At 37.7% G+C, this 19,682-nt stretch overlaps 1 protein-coding gene across 2 annotated transcripts in view; it reads left to right on the forward strand.

Annotated features, from left to right (window-relative positions):
- The window catches only part of PRKCA (protein kinase C alpha), a 153,774-nt gene that overhangs the window by 57,025 nt on the left and 77,067 nt on the right, over positions 1-19,682 (forward strand). For both annotated transcript variants that reach the window (XM_048324113.1, XM_048324114.1), the window contains exon 3: positions 1,679-1,761. In XM_048324113.1, coding sequence (XP_048180070.1) covers positions 1,679-1,761 — 83 coding nt within the window. The remainder of the gene's footprint in view (positions 1-1,678; positions 1,762-19,682) is intronic.

Raw genomic sequence — 19,682 nt, forward strand, 5'->3', positions numbered from 1 at the left:
TATAATCTGAAAGTAAAATATGACTCAGCTGCAAGTAATATTAATGGTAATTGCCACTTACTGATCTTTCAGTTGGTAGAAAACAAACCATCAAAATGATAATTGCCGGACTCACTGGGATTTAGGTTGATTAGCAAACTAGACAACCAAGTGGGCAGCAGACACTGAGCCACAGCTCTTGCTCAAGTGGAGTTGGCAGAGCTAATCTGGACTCAGTGGAGTAAAACCCACTTTATTCCGTTTGCCCAAAGAATAAACATATGCCACGTTGGAAACAGAACAATTTCTGCATGGGACACTAATAAAAATTAGCTGGGGAGAGAGAGAAGGGTGATTAGACTTCTTTAAAGGCAGATTTAGGGATGGGAATGAGGCCAGCCTGGCATTAATGGGATCATGGCTGTGTCTGGAGTGACCTGCAGGTGCACCTGGTCACAGCTTTCCTCACTATTTATTTATTAAATAAATTAATATGTGTTTTAAATGGGAAAGAAGTGTTAAAGTTGCCTCATGCAATGAGCTCTCGAGAACAATTTAGATAATTTAATACGGTTTCCCCTGAAGTTAAGGAAATTGAATGTTCACAGTTGTTAAGCAATTCAAATCTATTTTATTCTTTAGACTTGGGAAACAGTGCATTTTTATGTGTTGGAAATGCAAAATTTCAAGTATACAGAGAATGCATTACCTATAAACAAACTGTGAATTACCTTTAAATTATTTCATTATAGTCTCCTGACTCACTACTTGATGGCACGGTGTTTATTATAAGATTTTTTCAATCTCAAATCTTGATTGTCTGTTTCATTGAAATGTGGACCAATTTCAAAATATCAGAACTAAGTTTGATATTATGAAAGAACCTGTAGTGAGGGTGAAAAGCTGAAATACTGACTCCTAAAACAAGCACCCTCAAGCAAATTGTTCTTTTTGTGTGGTTTGGAGGGACCTGTGTGTCCTATGCTGTGTGACAACCTATGGCCTCGATCCCATTGCAGAAGCTTTTTTATCTCAGAAAGAAAAAGTTCTTTCAGATCATTCATAAATTTTAAATGGGATTCATATTGCAATCAGGAGCTAATTTTCTTTTCCCATTATCTCCTGCCATTCTGTGCTATGAGAACACTTTGTTCTCTACAACAGGCTTCACTCAGAGAGAACTCTGGTCCCTCACAGAAGTGATTAACTGAGAAAGACTTTGGATCTTCATAGAGGCCTTCCCCAAGGCATGCAGGGGAGCAAATCCCACACCCAAGGATGGCTTTCATTCCAGCTTAACATTCCTCACTCCTGCCTCCTGCTCTTGCTGGATGCACATTGACAGTTCCTGTGACAGAGGATTTAGATTCAGGAAATGTGGCTTCATAGAACTGCTCATCCCACACTATATTTGAACACTGTGGGATGTCTTCAGCATTAAAGATTTATCATTGTGTAGAGTCTCTTGGTTTTTAAATGTGAATGCTTATCTCCTCTTGAATCACAGTGTTTGCTTGATGTCTTGTGTCTTTATTTAACACGAGGCTCGGCTTTCTTTCATTGACTTACAGGTGAAATACTTAAGTTTTATTTGATATTTGTTACAAAATTTGAAAAAAAAACCACCAGAAAAACAAACAAACCAAACCAAAACACCACCAACAACCATTCTAACTGTTGTTTCCCCTTTTTTTGCCAGTTTGCTGTTTTGTGGTTCACAAGAGATGCCATGAGTTCGTTACCTTCTCTTGTCCTGGGGCTGACAAGGGACCCGACACTGATGTGAGTACATCAACATTTAAGATGGCTTTACACAGTTTTATGTTGTTACAACCGTGAGAATGGGTTACAAACAGGATCAATGGGTTCTTCATGACAGATAATTAAGTCCAAGTGGGTTTTAACAGTTGTGAAGAAAATGTTTATGGACGGAGAGATCTATTTTTGGTCAGAAAAGTAAGATTGAGTGTGTGACCAAGAACAATATCCTTGGAACAGGACAACCCTGAGGCATTTACCCAACCATGAATCAGCATTTTATTTTCTTCGCTTTATGTTGGATGTATTTGATGTTAACAATTCCCAGAAAGGCTGAAGCTTTTTCTAAGCTTTCTTTGTATCTATCTTATCTCAAAGTGTATCTTTTGAGCTGTCTCTGGTCCTTGTCTCACTGCACACAAGGATCTGTAGCTCCAGTTAAATGACAGTTTAATCTTGAGCCAGCTGGCTTACTGGGTTTTTATTTTATTTTCATGTTTGAGCTAGTCTAGCAGTCTGGATACTCCCATTCCATCCCGCTCTGTCAGTACTTCTGTAGACACGTAGAATTTTTGGTCAACAACCAGTTTTTCCTCTCAGCACATCTGCCTGTGTGGTGAGACACATGTGCAGGATCTTTGTGTCACCCTGCTGAAATAATAAACTGATCTCATTTGTTCACATAAAAATAACATTTCTTTGGGTTTTATAAATCCCACTTTACAGTGAAGTAATTTAACATCTGCTTATGGGAACAATACATTCAAAGTGTTCTTTGTCTGAATGGCTCTGTTTTGTTTCTTATAACATATTCATGCTCTAGATTGTAGGCTATTATCTCCTCTGATAAAATGCACCAGAAGAATTTTCTTGCTAGGTTTTAATGAGCTTCTCATGAATTGTTTCAATGTGCCAGCCAGGAGGTCAGTGAACAATACATGGTCAGAAGCTACAAGGGGTCTTGGAAAATTTCAGATATTAGAAGGTTCTCTCATTTTAAAATTTAAATACGGGGAAATGTTGAAGAACTGAGAAGAATTTTTAAAACTTTAATTTTTAAACATTTCAGGAAATCTATATTTAGGTACAGAAGAAGAATGCTAAAGTTAGGAGTGTAATTACCCTGTTCAGTGTCTCTTGTTCAGCTGATACAGGCTTTACTATTAAAACAATCATTAGGCAAGAGCAAGAAACCAAAATTATTCTTCATACCTTTGCTTTTCTGAAAGTTCCTGATTTCTTTAAGCTTTACGACGGGGCAGTTGGCTCTGTACATGTAGTTTAACAGTTAAAGCAGGCTTTTGGAATTTGGGAGTTGTGTAGTTGAAGTGCCTTGAGCTACAGAGAGGCTGACACCCAGGTCAGCCCTGTCTGAGTGATGTTCTCATCCCTGATCTGTGTGGAGTTTGTTGTTGGCAAAACCCCCATTGAGCCCAAAGGGGCCACAATTTAAACAAAAGTCTGAACAATTAAAAATTATCTGCTTAATTCCTCATTCTCTAAATATAGTTCATACCTACCAGCAATACCTTGCTGATTTGTTTTGGTCAGTCCTAGAACTACAAGGAGAATAACCCAAATCGAGTTTTAGCTTAGGGCTCAGTTGTGATGTGGGATATTCACAGGAGATAACTCTTGATTGACGATTTTAGTGGTGGCACTCATGAACAGCTCTGCGTGTCTATAATGAATGGTTTGGCCTTAAAGGTGTTTTTGATTATTAGTTTTTTTTAATAAGATGATTCTTTGGGGTTGCTCGCCTGAAGTTCATAAATGAGAATACACATTTCTGTGCGAGGCCATTTAATTTTATCGAGCATCTTTCATGGTGACAGAATCTGTGACAGGTTGTTAATGGTCTTTAATATTGCTGCCTGCATTTCATGATTTGGGTTTTTGGCCTTGGTGATTAAATAAATCAGCCTAATGCCTCATTTCTGTATTTGGGTTACCAAATGATCATTTTCAATATTTACACAGCATCAATAGCTCAAAAACACTTTGAAGATTAAAAGCAATCAGGAAATAAATATGTCTTATTAAAATCGTGCTACATTAGTGGGTACTATTACACAGAGAGGATTGTAGAATATTATACTTTAATTTACTGAAATGTTGGACTATAATTGCAACCCTTTTACAATTTAGCAACTTATTCCTATCCCAATTGCTACAAGCTTTGTTCTGAAATGTAGTGTGCTACAAAGCTTATCATAACATTTAGCAGATTTTTAAATATTTAAACATCCTTTTCTAAATTACTTTGTGCAGGTGCACGATTAATTTGTGTACTCAAATGCTCCAGTGTAACCTTTCCATTAATTGTAAGAGTAATACTGTCATTAATAAAATTAATTTTCCAGAGCAATAATTATAATAATTACATAATAATGATTATTGTGCATCAGAATAATGTTAAATTATGGTGCCCTGTACTTTTAATATAAATGAGGCAGTCCTTGCAAAATAACGCCTTAATAAAGGTGAGTGTAAAAGAGGAAAGCTTAAAATGAGCCTCTTGTTTACTCAGAGTAGCTGAAATGTGAGGTTGAAAGGTCTGAGCTTGTGCCAAAAGGGAAATAATACTTGGGAATAAAGTGGTCATCCTTGAGTGGCATTGCAATGATGGTGTCTGGAGAGCAATATCCTGTTTTGGTGAAACAAGAAGTCACACAATCAAAAAACTTTACGTTTCCTTAGTACTTGGCAGGGTGTGAGCTCTGGTGTCTTAGAAAAAGCAGCTCAGGAAGTTGTTTTCCTGCTCTGTCTAATGGCTCTCTGGAGTTTGAACAGAAATTATTCATCTTCTCTTCATGGCCAGCTCTTTATGGTGATGCTGTTGAGTAGAAATTAACAGCTCCTGCTGCTGGTGCCCTCCAGAGTCACAGGAAGCATCATCTCCAGTTCAAGTGCTTGGTTTTGGAAGATGATTGGTGTTCTTAAAATTATTTTAAGTCATTGGTGAAATACTTAAAACTTGGGTAAATTGGTGTAAAAATGTAAGAGCAGCCTCAAACTTTGAGTGCTGCTGTAGTGAGCTTTGTTAAGATGTGTTCGGTATTAAGGGATAATGGGTCAAGTTTCTTGAAAATTGAGTTAAATATTTGTTTTCTTTGTTAATGGAATTCAGTGACCAGAAGGTGTCTTTGTTATATATTAAAATGTTCCTAATTACATGAAAGATATAATTTAAAAAAACCCAAGCATTAATTTAAAATAGTGTTTGATGGTATTATTTTTTTCAGTATGAGTTTATAAGACTTTGAGTGCACAAGAACTCAGAGATTGTGGCCTCAGGATCAGCACTATTTCCCTTTCAGATAATAATAATAATAGAGAATCCAAAATGTGAGCAAATTATGAGCAAAATAAATATAAATTAAAAAGTGAAAATAATTTAAATGAGAACAAGTGACTGAACAATGAAAGGATGTGAAATCTGACTGTACTTGGTGAGTTTTTAGCCTTTAAGAACCTAGGAAAGAATGGATTGGAAGATCCAGATGTGAGCTTACGTGAAACAGAACAGCAAAGCATCATTGCAGAGTAACTGAACCTGGGGATGTCAAAGGTGACATATTTCAATTTCCAAGTTAATTATCCTCTCGATACTGAAATTATTTGGGACCTTTATTATCTTAAGCACGTTTGAAAGCTCAGTGTGCATTTGAACAACTGTGAGGTTCTGTGGGATGCTGCAGGAGTTGGGTACATTCAGCAGTGGGTTGGATGTTGGGATAATGCAACTCTAGAGTACGTTTCAGATTTTTTCTATGTGTTAAGATACAATTTCTTTAAAAAAATCACTCACAAGGGGAAGAAAAAAATAATAAAAAATATAAAAATAAAAAAATCTATGTGAATGGATGATGAAGACGCTGGTGCAGAAGAAACTGAAGTGGGTCATAAACTCACTGCTGGCCAGCCACGCACTCCAATACAAAGGCAGAGATATGTTAGCAATTATTATTCTGTTTTTCAGGGAGATGTTTTGTGTTGAATTCTGCAGCTTTTCATTTGGAATTTGGAAAAGAACTAAAGTCTTTAAAGCAAGATCTTTGAAAATCTTTTTTTTTGTCTCTTAAGCTGTGCTGAGGTCTCTTAAGGGCAGCTTGTAGCAAGGGAGAAATAACTCCATAACAGTGCAGATTGTTGGATGTGTGAGGGGTAACTGCTGCAAGGGGCTACCAGTAGAAGAAATTAAGATATTTTTTTTATTGGAGTTCCCTTCTCTCCACAGTGCTGTAGTCCTCTGTGGGGAGATGGGACAGGAGCCCTGTGAAGCTCCACTGTGATTTTTGTTTTATGGTTTCTGAGATTTTAGAGCTGGGAGGAGAAAGATTGACCCTTAAAAATTCATGTGCTGGGGGACCAGTGGGAAACTCTAATTCATAAATGCTGATGTACAGAGTGGCAGCAGTGGGTTGGGTTTGCCCTGAGGCTCAGGGCAGTGCTGATGTCCACATTTACTGCACTATCACACTGCTCATTTGATGGCTGGGGCTCTGAGAGAAATGATTTGAAGAATCACCTCTGTACTAAGACAGAATAAATTAATATAATTTGTCTGGCCCAGCGGGTTTAGGTGTCTTGACCAGATTTATTTGCTGTTCAGTTCCAGAAAATGCTGAAATTTTTTTCTTTTTTTCTTTTTTTTTTTCCATTTTATTTCCCCCACTGGCATTTAATCATGTTTCTAGATCATATTTACATGTAGGAGGCTGGTTTCAGAATGGATGAAGAGTTGCTTGACTGGCCTAGGGAATTAAAAAAACCAAACCAAACTCATGAGAAGAAAAGGCAGTAACTGGAAGCACAGTATTAAGATTTACTGTAGAACTAGTTAAAAAGGGATTTTAATCAGAAAGCTTTGCAGTCTTTTGCTTTGCAGGGAAAATGAAATGCAGCAGCAGGGCTTGTCTGATTTGCTTTTAACTCTTTAGGTTTTTTTACAATGAAAAACAACTGTTACAAGTGTTGGACATCTTGAGACTGGAGCAACAACAAACATAATTTGATAAAATATTGTAGATAAAATATTATTATAATGTTATAATATGTTGATAATATATTATTGATAAAATAGTATAGAATCATAGAATCAGTTAGATTGGAAAGGATCTTTAGGATCATCAAGCCCAACCAGACGCTGCTAAGGTTTGGGGGGTTTTTTTATTGCTAATCTGAATTTTGAATAATAGGCAGTCTTGTCCCAGAAATATTTTCTTTTTAATTAAGATGAAAACTTTCTTGCTTCATCACAAAAGATACACAAATGCAGGGAGAACTGGCAAGAAGCAGTTCACTGCTTGCCAGATTAACAAAAATGTTCCTTTAAAAAGAAGCCTGTAGGAATTTTTGGGAGTGATTCTTAAACAGCTCTGATGCAATTTTTCATTGCATACCCCAAGCAGAGAAAATTATAAAGCCCCTCTATTTACAGATTGAGGAAACAACTTCATGTGCTTGTATGTCTGTGGTTTTTAATTATGATAATTATTAATCACATGGACTTTGTTTGCAATTCATATTATTAGATGGAGGCAGTAGGTAATATTCTTAATAGAAAACAATTACAATACAAACATACTTTTGTCAAAATATGATATTCCTTGCTATATTATCGCTCCCTTTTCCCCAAAAGCAAGTCCTAGATAACAAAATCAACACACTACAGTCAATGCAGTAAGTGATACTGAAGGAGCTGAACATTTTTATTATTCATGTTATTTATCATAAGTACTTAAAAAAATTTACAGGACAGCAAGATAATTTTTCTTACAAAAACAAGCATTTTACTTCTTGTTGTTACCCTGACTTTTGAACCTCTGCAGAGTATCCAAAGTATTTTGTGGAGAAATAAAGGTTCCATGCTTATGGTTTTGACCTCAAAGACCCCAAAATTTAATTGTAGGGAAAAGTTGCTTGTTTTTCTAATGTTTTAATTGTGTTTTCAATGGCGCTGTGTGACAGTGGCTCATTACAAAGGGTGATTATATTGACAATGAAATTCCAGTTTGAACACAACAGTCCTGGGCCAAGGTTCCTTTTAATGGAAGCTAGAGAAATTACAGAAGGAAGCCTGCCTGAAAGGGCTCTGTGCATACCGAGTGTATATTGAGCTCATCTTCCTCCAGCACTGGGAGGAGGTTCATGCTCACAAGCGTTCATGGAATTGCCCATCCCTGCCTGTATAGAGAAGTTTGGGCACTGCTCTCCTAAATGCCTTCTTTTAAGTAGCTGCAGGCAGCTTCCCAGGTTACTTGAAAGCAGTTCTTGTGCTGGAATGTGTTTGAATTAGTCATCCCCCGAGAAAACATTTGTACCTTCTACTCCTAAATTAAAGCACGAGCTCCTTTTATTGCAACCAAAATGGCTTTTAGCTACAGTGAATGATCCTCAGTAAAACCAGGATTAAATTACAAAGGAACAGGTTCATGTACTTTTATAACTACTGGTAATTCCCACCTTTTCCCTGTAACCCAATCTCCAATCTGTGTCCATCTGCATGGAAAAATTTTCCCTGCAGTGTTGAAAGGAGCTGTGTGACTCCTCTTCTCAAACACCCCAGGGGTAGGAAATCCGTGGTGGGTGGCTGCCTGTACAGTGTGTGACTCCAAAGGAGCATTGGCTCACATCTTCCACTGCAGTCCTTCAGGCTTTCAGTTCATGGAGTTTGTGCCTGAGACGCTGGGAGTGCAGTTTAGATTTTTGTTACAGCCTCTGAGATTTGAAAGTTCATAGCTTTATATTTATAAAGAATGTATTTTTTATTTTACCAATCCAGGACAGTGCAAATGCTGAATAGCTGTAACAGAAAAGTTAGGCTTTGTGTTTTTCTTTCTAGCCATTTCCTGGGCAATATGTTACATACTACAGGTGATGCTGGTAAGAGTTAATCATTGAGCAGAGTTCTGCTGAGACACTTAGGAAATGTATATAAATGATGAACCTAAAAATATCCCTGATTTTCACAAGTTAGCACTGCAGAACAATTAGGCTGTGGTACTATAAAAGGAGAACTCTCAGCTAAGTTATTCCCAGTTGTAAAAAGAAATCTTGTGGATAGGGTGCAGTTTTGGTGGCAGTGACTACAGGAGCTGCAGCAACTCCTGGGTGCTGATTTTCACCATCAAAACCCTTTCTAACTCCCCAAATTTAAGTTGGCCTAATTCCAGCAGCACTTATTTTCCAATTGTTAAGAGTATATTGAATTTTGTGCAATTTGGGTTGAGGTTCATTATTTCCTAGTCAGCTTGTGGCTTCCTCTTGGCAAAAGTCTGTTGTGTCAATCTTTAAACTGTGTAAATGTGCTGATATTTGGGGTTAGAGGGGAAGAATGCCTAAGAATTACTAATAATCTGGTTTTTTACATGAGATATCATGTGTAAAATGCAGCATAGACATTTCTATCAGGTTCCACCCCCACAATTATGTGGGTTTTAAAATAAGAAATAATGATTATGGCACACTGAACTCAGTAGCTAGAAGACAGACAGACCACTGAGAGAGCCTTGCAGAATGCTGGTAATTTTTAGCGCTTTCTGTTTGTTGAGGTGGCAGTTCTTGTGCCAAAATTAGATTAGATCTTAATTTGGAATAAAACAAGTAGGCTAATTTTGAAAAGCACTGTAGATCCCATATGCTACAAGTGATTTTAATGTGTCACCAGAGAGTGTCCCCATCTCTGGGAATTGCTGGGGCTCTGTCCTTGCGGCGCTGGGAGAAGTTTGCTGATCTCTGCTGAGTTGAAGTGGTGTGGCCTCAGGTCCTTGGTGTATCACAGCTCTGTGAAACTCCTCTGAGGGTGGGGATGAAAGAACAACCTGTACTTGTAGGAGGCAGCAAGGCTCTTCTATCGAGGTGCTCTGACCCTGGAACAGAGTGATGAAAGAGAGAGGAAAAGCAGGGAAGTGAGGTGGGGACACGCTGGCTGGGAAGGGAGCAGCTCCATCCTCTTCCATGGAGCTCCATTTATCCAGCTGGTGCTGGGAAAGCATCCGGGGAGCTCTGCATGGACAAGAACAATTTGCTTTCATTCTTGGGTGTGCTCTTGTATTTTCTAATTTTCACTGTCCATTATTGGGGTAATATTCCAAAGAGATCCAAATAGCTCACAGATTTTTCTTCAGCCTTTGGAAAGGATAGGATTTGTCTTGAAGTAATCAGTGATCTCAGGGAACATGTTTTAAGTGTTATCCTTGGCATGAAATATTCTCTCATTTTACAATTGATCTGATTTTTCTAGCAGCCCAATGAAACTGGATGCAAACAGATTTTAAAGCAATGGTGTATTGCCTGTGCTGAAAAACCAAATCCTGATGTTTCTGTTGAAGTTAACACGATGCCAGTCATGATTCCCTTCATAATTTGATTTTTGCTGTTCCCTTTCAAATAAATTAACTGTAGCATGACCTGTGTAATTAATGAACCTCAGTCCTTAAAGTACCAGTGATCATTGGCTGAGCTCATAAACTAAAGGCAGAAGCATATCATAAATTCTGGTAATGAGAACTTAATAGAGGAAGAGTCAGAGATTGATTTATTCCTTTTCCTTTCTGTCCCCATGGGAAGGGTACCTGCTGAACTGAGGCATGAAAGGATTGTCTCAGTGTTGGGAAAACCATTGTAATCTGTAACAAAGCACCTTCAGGTCTGTTTCTGTGGCAACAGGAGCATCAGACCAGCAGAGAACGGACCAGAAAAGAGATAAAAGCCTCTACAAAAATAGTTGTAAGGAGTGTCTGCATAGCTTTGGCTACTTTAAATTCTTTTTTTATAAAAGGGAAGAAAAAAAGAGAAAAACCCCAAAACTTGGAGTTTCTTGAAAGCTGGTTATTACAGTTATTTAGGTTAGACCCTATTGGAACTGAAGGACTGGTAGAATAGTAGCAAATTATTAACTTCAGGGGCATTAACTAAAAGAGTTTATAAAAAAGTTTCAAATCTAAACTTAATAGAAGCAGTATAATTTGTTAAAGTGATTTCTGTGTAACCCCTCTTAAAAAGGTGTTTTCTGAATCTGATGGTCTTTGTTCTTTTTTATAAAAGTTATAATAAGATGAGAAATGATCCATCTTTGGCCTGCAAATGGCCTTTTCTCCTATCCACCTAATTGCTTTATTATCATTAAACTTTGCATTTTGTGTTTAATTCCAGTGATGTGACCTGTAAATCACAGACTGGCTGTCCATGGGGTCAATATTCTTCTTGTTTGTGTTGCCCGAAATTGGGTAAAAATAAGTGAAAAGGAATAAAAAGCTTTTTCCTCCATCTTCCAGATGGACTATGGTCATTCCAGAGGGAAAAGTGGCCTGGAAAATCACAGGCAGATGCAGTTGCAGAGTCTGATTTCTTGGAATGGAGAGCAAATTATGATTGATTGGACCAAGACTCCAGTGAGCACCAGAGAATGGTTCCTTTTAGTGGGTTTGTACAAGTAGAGATGTATAAAAATTATGATATACCCTGTCAAAAATAGGATAAAAAGCAACCTGACTGCAGCGATGAGGTTTGAGGGAGTTGGGAACAGATGGGCATAAGAATATATAGAAAACCTATGTTATGTAGGCCATACACAAATACGTGGAATGTCTATGGAGAAGGTTCTTAGTTTCTTTGTCACAGGTTTTTTTCTAGAATAATTTTCTTCCCCTAGAATCATGTGAAATCTGGGGTTATCTCAAATTACTGTTTCCTTCCTGCAAAAATAATTTGCATTTAATTAAGGATAATTTGAGTCCTACAATCCTAGCAGGCAACAGGAAGAAGACCTGGGTATCCCTTATAAATAGCTTTGTGAAATCTTTCCTTGGTCAAAATTTACTTTTATTCCCAAGGTCTGTTTTAGTACCTACAGCTTGACCTAGTTATGAGTAGAGATGTTGTATTGTTAAATCTGAAGCCTGAAGTCCCATTCCTCAATGCATGTTAATGGCATTCCCCTCTTTTAAACTATATTAAAAAGCTTTTTACTTCCCTTAAGAAAGAAAAATAAGAACTTTAATAGTCAGAGACTTTGATTTTTGTAGTTGTTCTCAAATATTTAGGTTTTTTTTGTCATGCTGATCTTGTTCTACTAAAATTTAGTTGTCAATTTTGAGATTTAGTGAAGTGAATCCTCTGGTTTAATACCAAATAGGAGTGAAAATACTTTGGTATTTTGACTTTGAGAGAGGCAGAACCAAAAAAGATAGAAGGATAGTAAAAAAACCCCCAAAGCCACTAGAAATGAAAGCAGTCCTGTAACTTTTAGGAGAAATGTATAAAATCCCTCAGAGTTTTGTTTAACATCTGCTACTTGTCTCTTTGTGTGCCAAGAGCATGATTGGACCATTCAGGAAAATAAAAAGAACTCTGCAATCAACAGACTTTGTTCAATATTCCTGCACAAAGGGGACTCTCCATAAATAATATGAAAGACTTTGGTCAGACACAAATGGGTTTATATTTAACATGTTTTATTTAGAAACCTGCCCACACAGAGGTAAAATTAAGAGAAATAAAAACATTTTTTTTTAAAATTTGCTGGAAGCACATTATAGAAGAGGGGGTAGAAAATGTTCTATTCTCCCATTCCAGACTAATCCTTTGCTCTTCTGTGAGAAGGTACAGCTGTTTACTGATCTTACAAGCTCAAATCAAATCAAAGTGGTTCCCAGTGCTTTGTGTTTGGCAGCAGCAAAGCCCTGGGGTCAAGTGAGGAGACAGCTCCTGCACCAGAACAGACCCCAACTCCTCCAGGCTCCTCACAAGGAGTTCTGTGTCTAAATCAAGTCACTTCAGTGACATAACAGTCCAGAAATGGCTCCTCTAATAAAAGTTTATTTTCAAGTAGTTCTAAAATAAATGAGGAAAAAAGTGGCGTTTTATTTTTTCTCACTTCAGCTGTCCTTGCACTGCATTTCATTTTCTTGTCACTGTGCTCCTGTCACAGCATCCCTTCCCTCAGGTTCATCACTGCTTGTTTTGCCAATACTCTCGGGATACACTCCAAGAATTTGGGCTATTACTCACTGCAATAAAAGATCGATGCATCTTAATCAATACAGACTTCCAAAAATTGAAGATTTCCTGAAGCTGGGGTTCAAAAGGATCACATTAAAAATCAAGTTCCTCCTTCATAAGTAGTAGGTTTTTTTTGTCTTCTCCTGAGAACATCACACACGAAGGTATCTGTAATATGAGATTTTTTTTTTTTAATTAAGGCCTTTTGGTAAAATGTGCCTTACTCTAAAGGGTATATGGAATTCCTCATCCATGCACACACAGACGTGCACACAGATATTTGTTCATTTTCCATGCTCATTAGTGTTTGTGTTCCCCAGCAGAGCCAACAGGAGCAGCAAGAAGGCACTTGGTGCTTCTGAAAATTAGGTTAATAAATCATCAGCACCTGATGTGGGAGTTGGTGAGGGTGTTCTATGCTGTTTAAAATACAAGATATTTGCAGTTTGCACTGGCTTTTTGTTATGCAGTTGAGTGTCTACTTGTGCATAATCATCACCATACAGCTAAAAGTATTTATGGTGTATATTTATTTTAAAAACTTTGCAGTTCCACAAATACCTGGGTGGAAAAAACCTGAAGTACTGAAAGTTATGTGGCTCGGCATTCCAGTCTTACAAAATCACTTGTTTATCAAGGGAAAGCTCAGTAAAAATGTTAACTGCTCTGGATTGCAGGGGCCAGCAGCTGAGTTTTGCAGAATGGGCTGAATGCAAGGTACTGCTTTGGAAATCTAGAGAGTGGGGAGAAATTCAGGAGAAGGTCTGGGAAACAGTGGGTTTCCAAGCATTTCTAACATTAGTACAAAATTTGCATCTGAGTCAGTGGGAGTCTTTCGTGCTTAATGAACTGTGCTTGATTTACAAACTTGGTATTTAAACTGTTTCTTTAACACGAAAATAAAGAGCGTGTGCAATTTACAACTGCAGTAAAAACTAAAAAGATGCCAGATAAACTGTGCTGCATCTATTCCACTCGGAGCCCTCAGGAAAACGTTGATTATACGAAAGTGTTCAGTGCATTTCCTGTGAACTCCCAGGCAGGAACACCTCTGGCTTTGGTGGTGATGGCAGGAACTGCTGTAGAAATGATAGTGAATGTTGCCTGTAAAACCAGATTAAAAATGTATAGTTCATTTAGTAGGAAATGGAATTTGAGATGCTGCCATGGGTTTAGGGTGTCTTCCTGCAGTCCTTGGGATTTAGGAGACTCAAATAACCACAGCAAGGAGAAATTTCTTCTGCAGGTGAAGAACTGGGATCTCTGCTGGGGACCTGCAGACAGTCATCACCACGAGCTGGGCATTTGCTGCAGTTTATTTGAATAAATGTGCCCATAATTGCCATATATTTTGCCTAAAATGCTGAGTTACACAGTCACCCCATCTTTTTTTTACAAGCTTTGCAGCTTTTGTATATGTTTTATTCATTGTGATTAAAAAGAGGTGGAGTTGTAAATAAGGCCAGGGGCAGGAAACTGTTGGTTCAAAAAGCTTCCTAGAATAATAATTTCAAAAAGCAGACTAGAAAAAAACAGCTTTAACTGGATTTCTCCAGTCTTCCCAGCCTTGTGCAAAATCATCTGAGTATAGCCAGTTTTTAAAAGACTGTTAATGTTATTCTGATTTAAAAGATGATTACTTAAAAGTGAAGTCTGTCAATAAAGGGAGAAAACAAATAGATAGTAATAAAAAAAAAAACCAAAGGAAAAAAAGAATTGTGTCCTTGCTAATGATATTCCATAATTAGATCTCCTTAATGGATGGGTAGAATAATCTATTTAATTGTAACTATAGTTTGTGATAGATTATTGTGCCTTATTGTATTATGTCCCTGTAATGAAAGAACCAGCATTACTTTTGTAGTAAATAAATGTTTCTCAGAATGTATTTTTCAATTTTCTCAATTTACTCATCCTTTGTGTAGGACCTTGTGAAGTTTTTCCTTATTCTTTCTAATAAGACCAATCTTTTGATCCTTTGATAGAAATTGCCCCAATTTCTCAGTTATGGAGCAAAGGTTTTGGCCTTCTATATTTTCAAGTAGATGCTTCTATTTAGTGATTTATCCTTTACTGGCAAGCCTTACGTTGAAATGTTCTTTATCTACAGCCTAATTAAACTAAACCATATACCATCTGTGTCTAGTTCAATTAAAACAAATTGGACAGATTGACCTCCTTAATACTCATCAAAGCATTTTATTAGTCTGCAGAGTCCCTTCAAGATAACTTGTTACCTCCTGAGACAATACTTGCTGTCTGCTTGAAAAAAGTTGGGGAAAAAAATGGCAGTCTGCATGAAAATTAAAAAAAAAAAATTGTTCATCTTTGCACTTGAAACCAAAGGAAAGAGTAAAACTCCTGCGGAGGTACATCAGGTGGAAAGGAGCAGTACAACCGGGGTCCAGGTAGTGGCTGGCACCCTTCTTTAATGGGCATTTCTCCTCAGCTTTTATTCTCTTTTAGGTCTTGCTGTGGTGTTTCCCTGATTTGCTTGTTTTCAGAGCTCTTTGGGCAGGGGAGGGTGAAAGGACCTACTTAATGCTTAAAGTAGAGGGATGTGAAAAATCCTGAAGTATTTCAGTATTTCCTCAGTAACTTTTCTAATGATAATCAATAGTGTTGAATTATTCCAGTATATCTGTGCTTTAGGTGGTGTCATAAGTTTTATTCCTACCTAAGCGATTTCTGGGCATGTCCGCTTGATAAACAGCAAAATATAAAAGCAGTAAAGTGCGGGGACTGCTGATGACTTTTTAAGTTATGACCTGCCTTCGCTGACCTTGGTGGTCAGATGTAATAGTTCTTTTATTCTCTGTGTGAGATGAACTATGATTTTTGATTCTTCTACTGTGATTAAAGGGATTTCACTTGAGTGGACATTGATACTTTTTTTCATTTCAGTGTTTGTTTGCTCTCTTTAATTCAGTTTTTAATACAGTAATTTTTAATTGTTTGTTTCCCTGTTGAACCCTGACTCTCCCCTCATGCTGAAGGACTGATCAGGATCTCCTCTTCAATACAAACCCTCTGTTTTCCCTTCTCTGTGTATGCAGATGGTGTTTCATTTCTTGCTGGGAATAGTCTCTGCAGCAGATGCTGCCAAAGCATCTTCATTAACTGGCTGGCAGAAGTTTTGAGCAATTGACCACCTTTCCCTCAGGTGACAAAATAATTTTGTTTGGCAAATCATTTAGATTTTCTTCAGAGCTCCTTTGAAGCTCTCCTTAGAAGAGTGAGAACTGGGGAACACAGCAACGTGCTCAGGTCTTGTCAACAGGAATGAATTTCCTGAGATTCTGCTACTTCGATTATTCATAGTTCATGCAGGAGAGTGAGTTTAAAATTTAAAAGAAAGTAAAATTTTTATCCTTCAGATTCATTTGTTGTAAATAGCTCTTCATCAAACTTAAAGAACTGTCAGTTTTCAGCAAAGATTTCTTTAATAGCATGGTTGAGACTAAAGCACTTTGTGCCCTGTGCTGCTTTACTGAGTTGGGTTTTCCTTTGGGTTATTCACTGCCCTGACCTTGCATAAACTTGCTGCTTCCAGAATATCTTCTGTGATCATATGCTGAGACTGTACAATAATCTTCCACGATTTTCTTTAAAACTCATTTTAATGATCTTTTGAAAGAAATTGAATTATTCTGGGGGGAAAAAAAAAAATATTTTTGTTTGTGGTACAGAACAGCAGAGAAGACAAGCAATAATCTTTGCTGGCTATTTGGGTGATTCAGTGAAGGCTGACTGAGCATCTGTTAAGCAATTTGAAGTTGGAGACTTAGCTACAAAATTCGTTATCCTGCAATAAAGAGGAAAGTTTAATTCCATTGTAAATATGTAAGATGTAAATTTACTAAAGCTCCATGTTACTGTGAGTAAATTGTGTTTGAATTCATTAAGAACATCGAAACCATCATCAAGTCAGTAATGAATCATTAACAAATGCAAAAGCAGTCTTTCAATATTAGCCCAGGTTTTGTTGAGGCTTTTGCTGGGTGCTTCTTGCTGCTGCTGCTTATTTCCAGTTTTTGGGCTGATTTTGGAAGGAAACTGCCTGTGTTGTGTCAAGAGCCTCAGTGCATCCTACAGCTCAGGCTTTACCTCTTAAACCATGTCACACCAATTATTTCATCTGCCTGCTTTGTCCTCCTGATGTTTCCCCACGAGTCAGGGGTTGTGTCTGGGTTTGTGCTGAGCAACACCTGAGGCTCTGCAGCCCCAGAGAGGAGGGGCTCAGCCTGACACCCCAAACTCCCCAGTCAGCACATCCCTGCATTATAAGGACCTTTACACCCAGGTGTTTTACAAATTGGTAATTAGGCACAGAGGAAATGGGTCCTGCCTGGATCACACAGAGACCTGGAGAGAATTCCCGCTCTCCTGACCTCAAACTGATTCTGCACTCTTTGTTCAGCAGAGTTCTCTTTGCCTTCGCAGAGCACTGTGAAAATAAAAGCTCTTTGCTTCCCAGCCTCAGGAAATGTTTCTGGGGATAACATTTTCCAGTTGGAGATTGGGAGAATAAGGTTTCTGGTCTCTGATATTGTCTCAGTTGGTTGGAGCCTGGTGCAAGAAACAACAAGGTTATGTTTGATCCCTGTATGGGCCGTTCCCTTTAGAGTTGGACTCGATGATCCCTGGGGGTCCCTTCCACCTCAGAAAATTCTGTGATTCTCTAATCAAGAAGAAATTCAATCCCTTCCTTAACAAGGGCTTCATTTGGTTTATTACAGTGAGATATTTCAGGCATTTATTTCAAGGCCATGTGAGAAGGTTGTATCTTTGAAAGATACTGAGTATTTAAAATGAGTGTTCTAGGAGGTCCTGAATTCTCAAGGGACAGATTAATAACTTCAAGCTAAAATATTGCCAAAAAAAAAAAAAAAAAAAGTATATGTATTCCAATAAGGTTTTTGTCTCCTTAAAATAACCCAGCTGTGAAACTGGAAGTATGTGGTACTAAGTGTTCTTTGTTCAGAGTTTAAAAATAATTCAAAACCCGAGGGATCTGGAAGCAGATGTCTGCTTCAGGAATCATAAGGCCCCCAAAATGGGAGTATCTCTTTGTCAGCATATTGATTTCAGAGTCATGTGGCACCCATCAATTCACTGAAAAAGTTTCTTTTTCCGCTGGTTAAAACTTCATTTTCAGAGCTCAGGGGTGTGGTGGTGATTTTTTAAATTTGTTCTGTGTGCTTGGGCTAGTCATTGCTCCAGTCTGATCCAGCACCCTCAGATACATCATAGAACCATAGAATGGTCTGGGTCAGAAAGGAGGTATGTATATATTTACATAAGTAATCCAGTCCGTATCGGATAGTGCAAAGAGAACCTGCTCTTCCAATACAACTTAAGGTGTATCTTAAGAATCTCCAAAATTCTGCTTCAATTTTACTGTCTCTTACTTCTGTTCCTTGTTCTTTTGCCATATTTTTCCCCCAAGCAATCCTTCTGCATTCAGTGACTCTGTACAGATTTGTCCCTCTTTGAACTGAGGGGTTGTGTTTCAAATCAATATTGCCATTTAACCCTACACTACCAAAATAAATTATCATTTCACTGGATTGACTGCTTACTCTGAACTCGCCATTTCATGATAAGTAAACTGGTAATATGTGAACACAAATCTATGTTTTATATAGGAAGCTTTAGGTTAAGGATTTTTGTTTCTTTTTCGTTAATGCCAGACGAATTAATACTTTCCTGTAGTGGTTTTCATCCACTTTTGTCATTGTTCATTTGCTAACCTGCAGTTTATACAAAGATGGTTATAATTGTATATATTATTCTCTGGAGAGGAGGATTTTAAACATATAATCTTAGTTCAGAAACATTCAGCATTCGTATTTTCGGCTTTATTTCAGTTCATATATTCAACATTTTTTTATTTAACAGAGAAAACTTTGATTTAAAGAAGTATTTACCTGATTCACTGTGTCTTTGATTAGACATGAGAACATTTTTCTATTGGGTTTAAAATACTTGCTTAGTACAGTCTTGGGGCAGGCAGAAAAGAAACTGTTTAATTGTGTTAAGTTAATGATATTCTGTGTATTTGTTGGGAACCAATGCTTTTACAAGAAGTGGGTTTCTTATTCTCAGTAAAATCAAAGCTTTGCATATACAGCTGGCTCAGTAGATACCCTGTCTTCTAAACTGAGCCCTCTCAAATATGGCATATAGGGTCCTGTTAAAAAATTAATGTTGCATATTTTAGGAGACACTTGAGCGTATCTGTGCTGATAGTGAGCGTCAGGGCTGAGACCTGCTAAAGACTGACTAAAAAAATAAAGTCAGTCAGAAGATTGAGCTGCATCTGGAGCAGAAGCCAGACACAAGTGGTGAATGTCTTGACAGAGTAGCTGGTACTTAGAGGAAAAATGCTCAGCCAAGTGCTTGGATAAAGTCACTTGTACAGTTTTAAATCTGTATTTTATTAACCTCTCTCACCACCCATGGATCACAAGCAGATAGTGGGGCCCAGCCGAAGCACTGCTGGAGATGAAGTGCAGCAATGTAACCATGTCATATATAATAGGAAAAAAGTAGTGCACAGCTGTGGGACCTCAAATTAATATCTCTCCATCATGAGAGTTTTATTTATGGAGCACTTGGGAATTGTTCTTTTTGCAGGGTGAGACTTCAGGTGTTTTTTCTTTCTTATCTATATTGCAGTGTCATACAAAAAATAATAAGGAAGAGAAAATCTGACACATGGCATCTGTATTTGTCTGTGAAATAAGTGGCTCCGTGGTGGTTGTTGCACAGATAAATGTCATATTTGATCAAACCTGTTTTAATTCTTTCTCTTAGTCATAGGTGTGGACTGGTTTGCTGGTAGAGGACTGGCAGTTGCATAATGTGAAATCTCTGGAAAATAGTTCAGTGCCTTCCAAATGAAACTGTTTTGTTATTGATTAAAAAAAGAAGGT

Source organism: Corvus hawaiiensis, chromosome 19 (assembly GCF_020740725.1).
Source record: "Corvus hawaiiensis isolate bCorHaw1 chromosome 19, bCorHaw1.pri.cur, whole genome shotgun sequence".
NCBI lineage: Eukaryota > Metazoa > Chordata > Aves > Passeriformes > Corvidae > Corvus > Corvus hawaiiensis.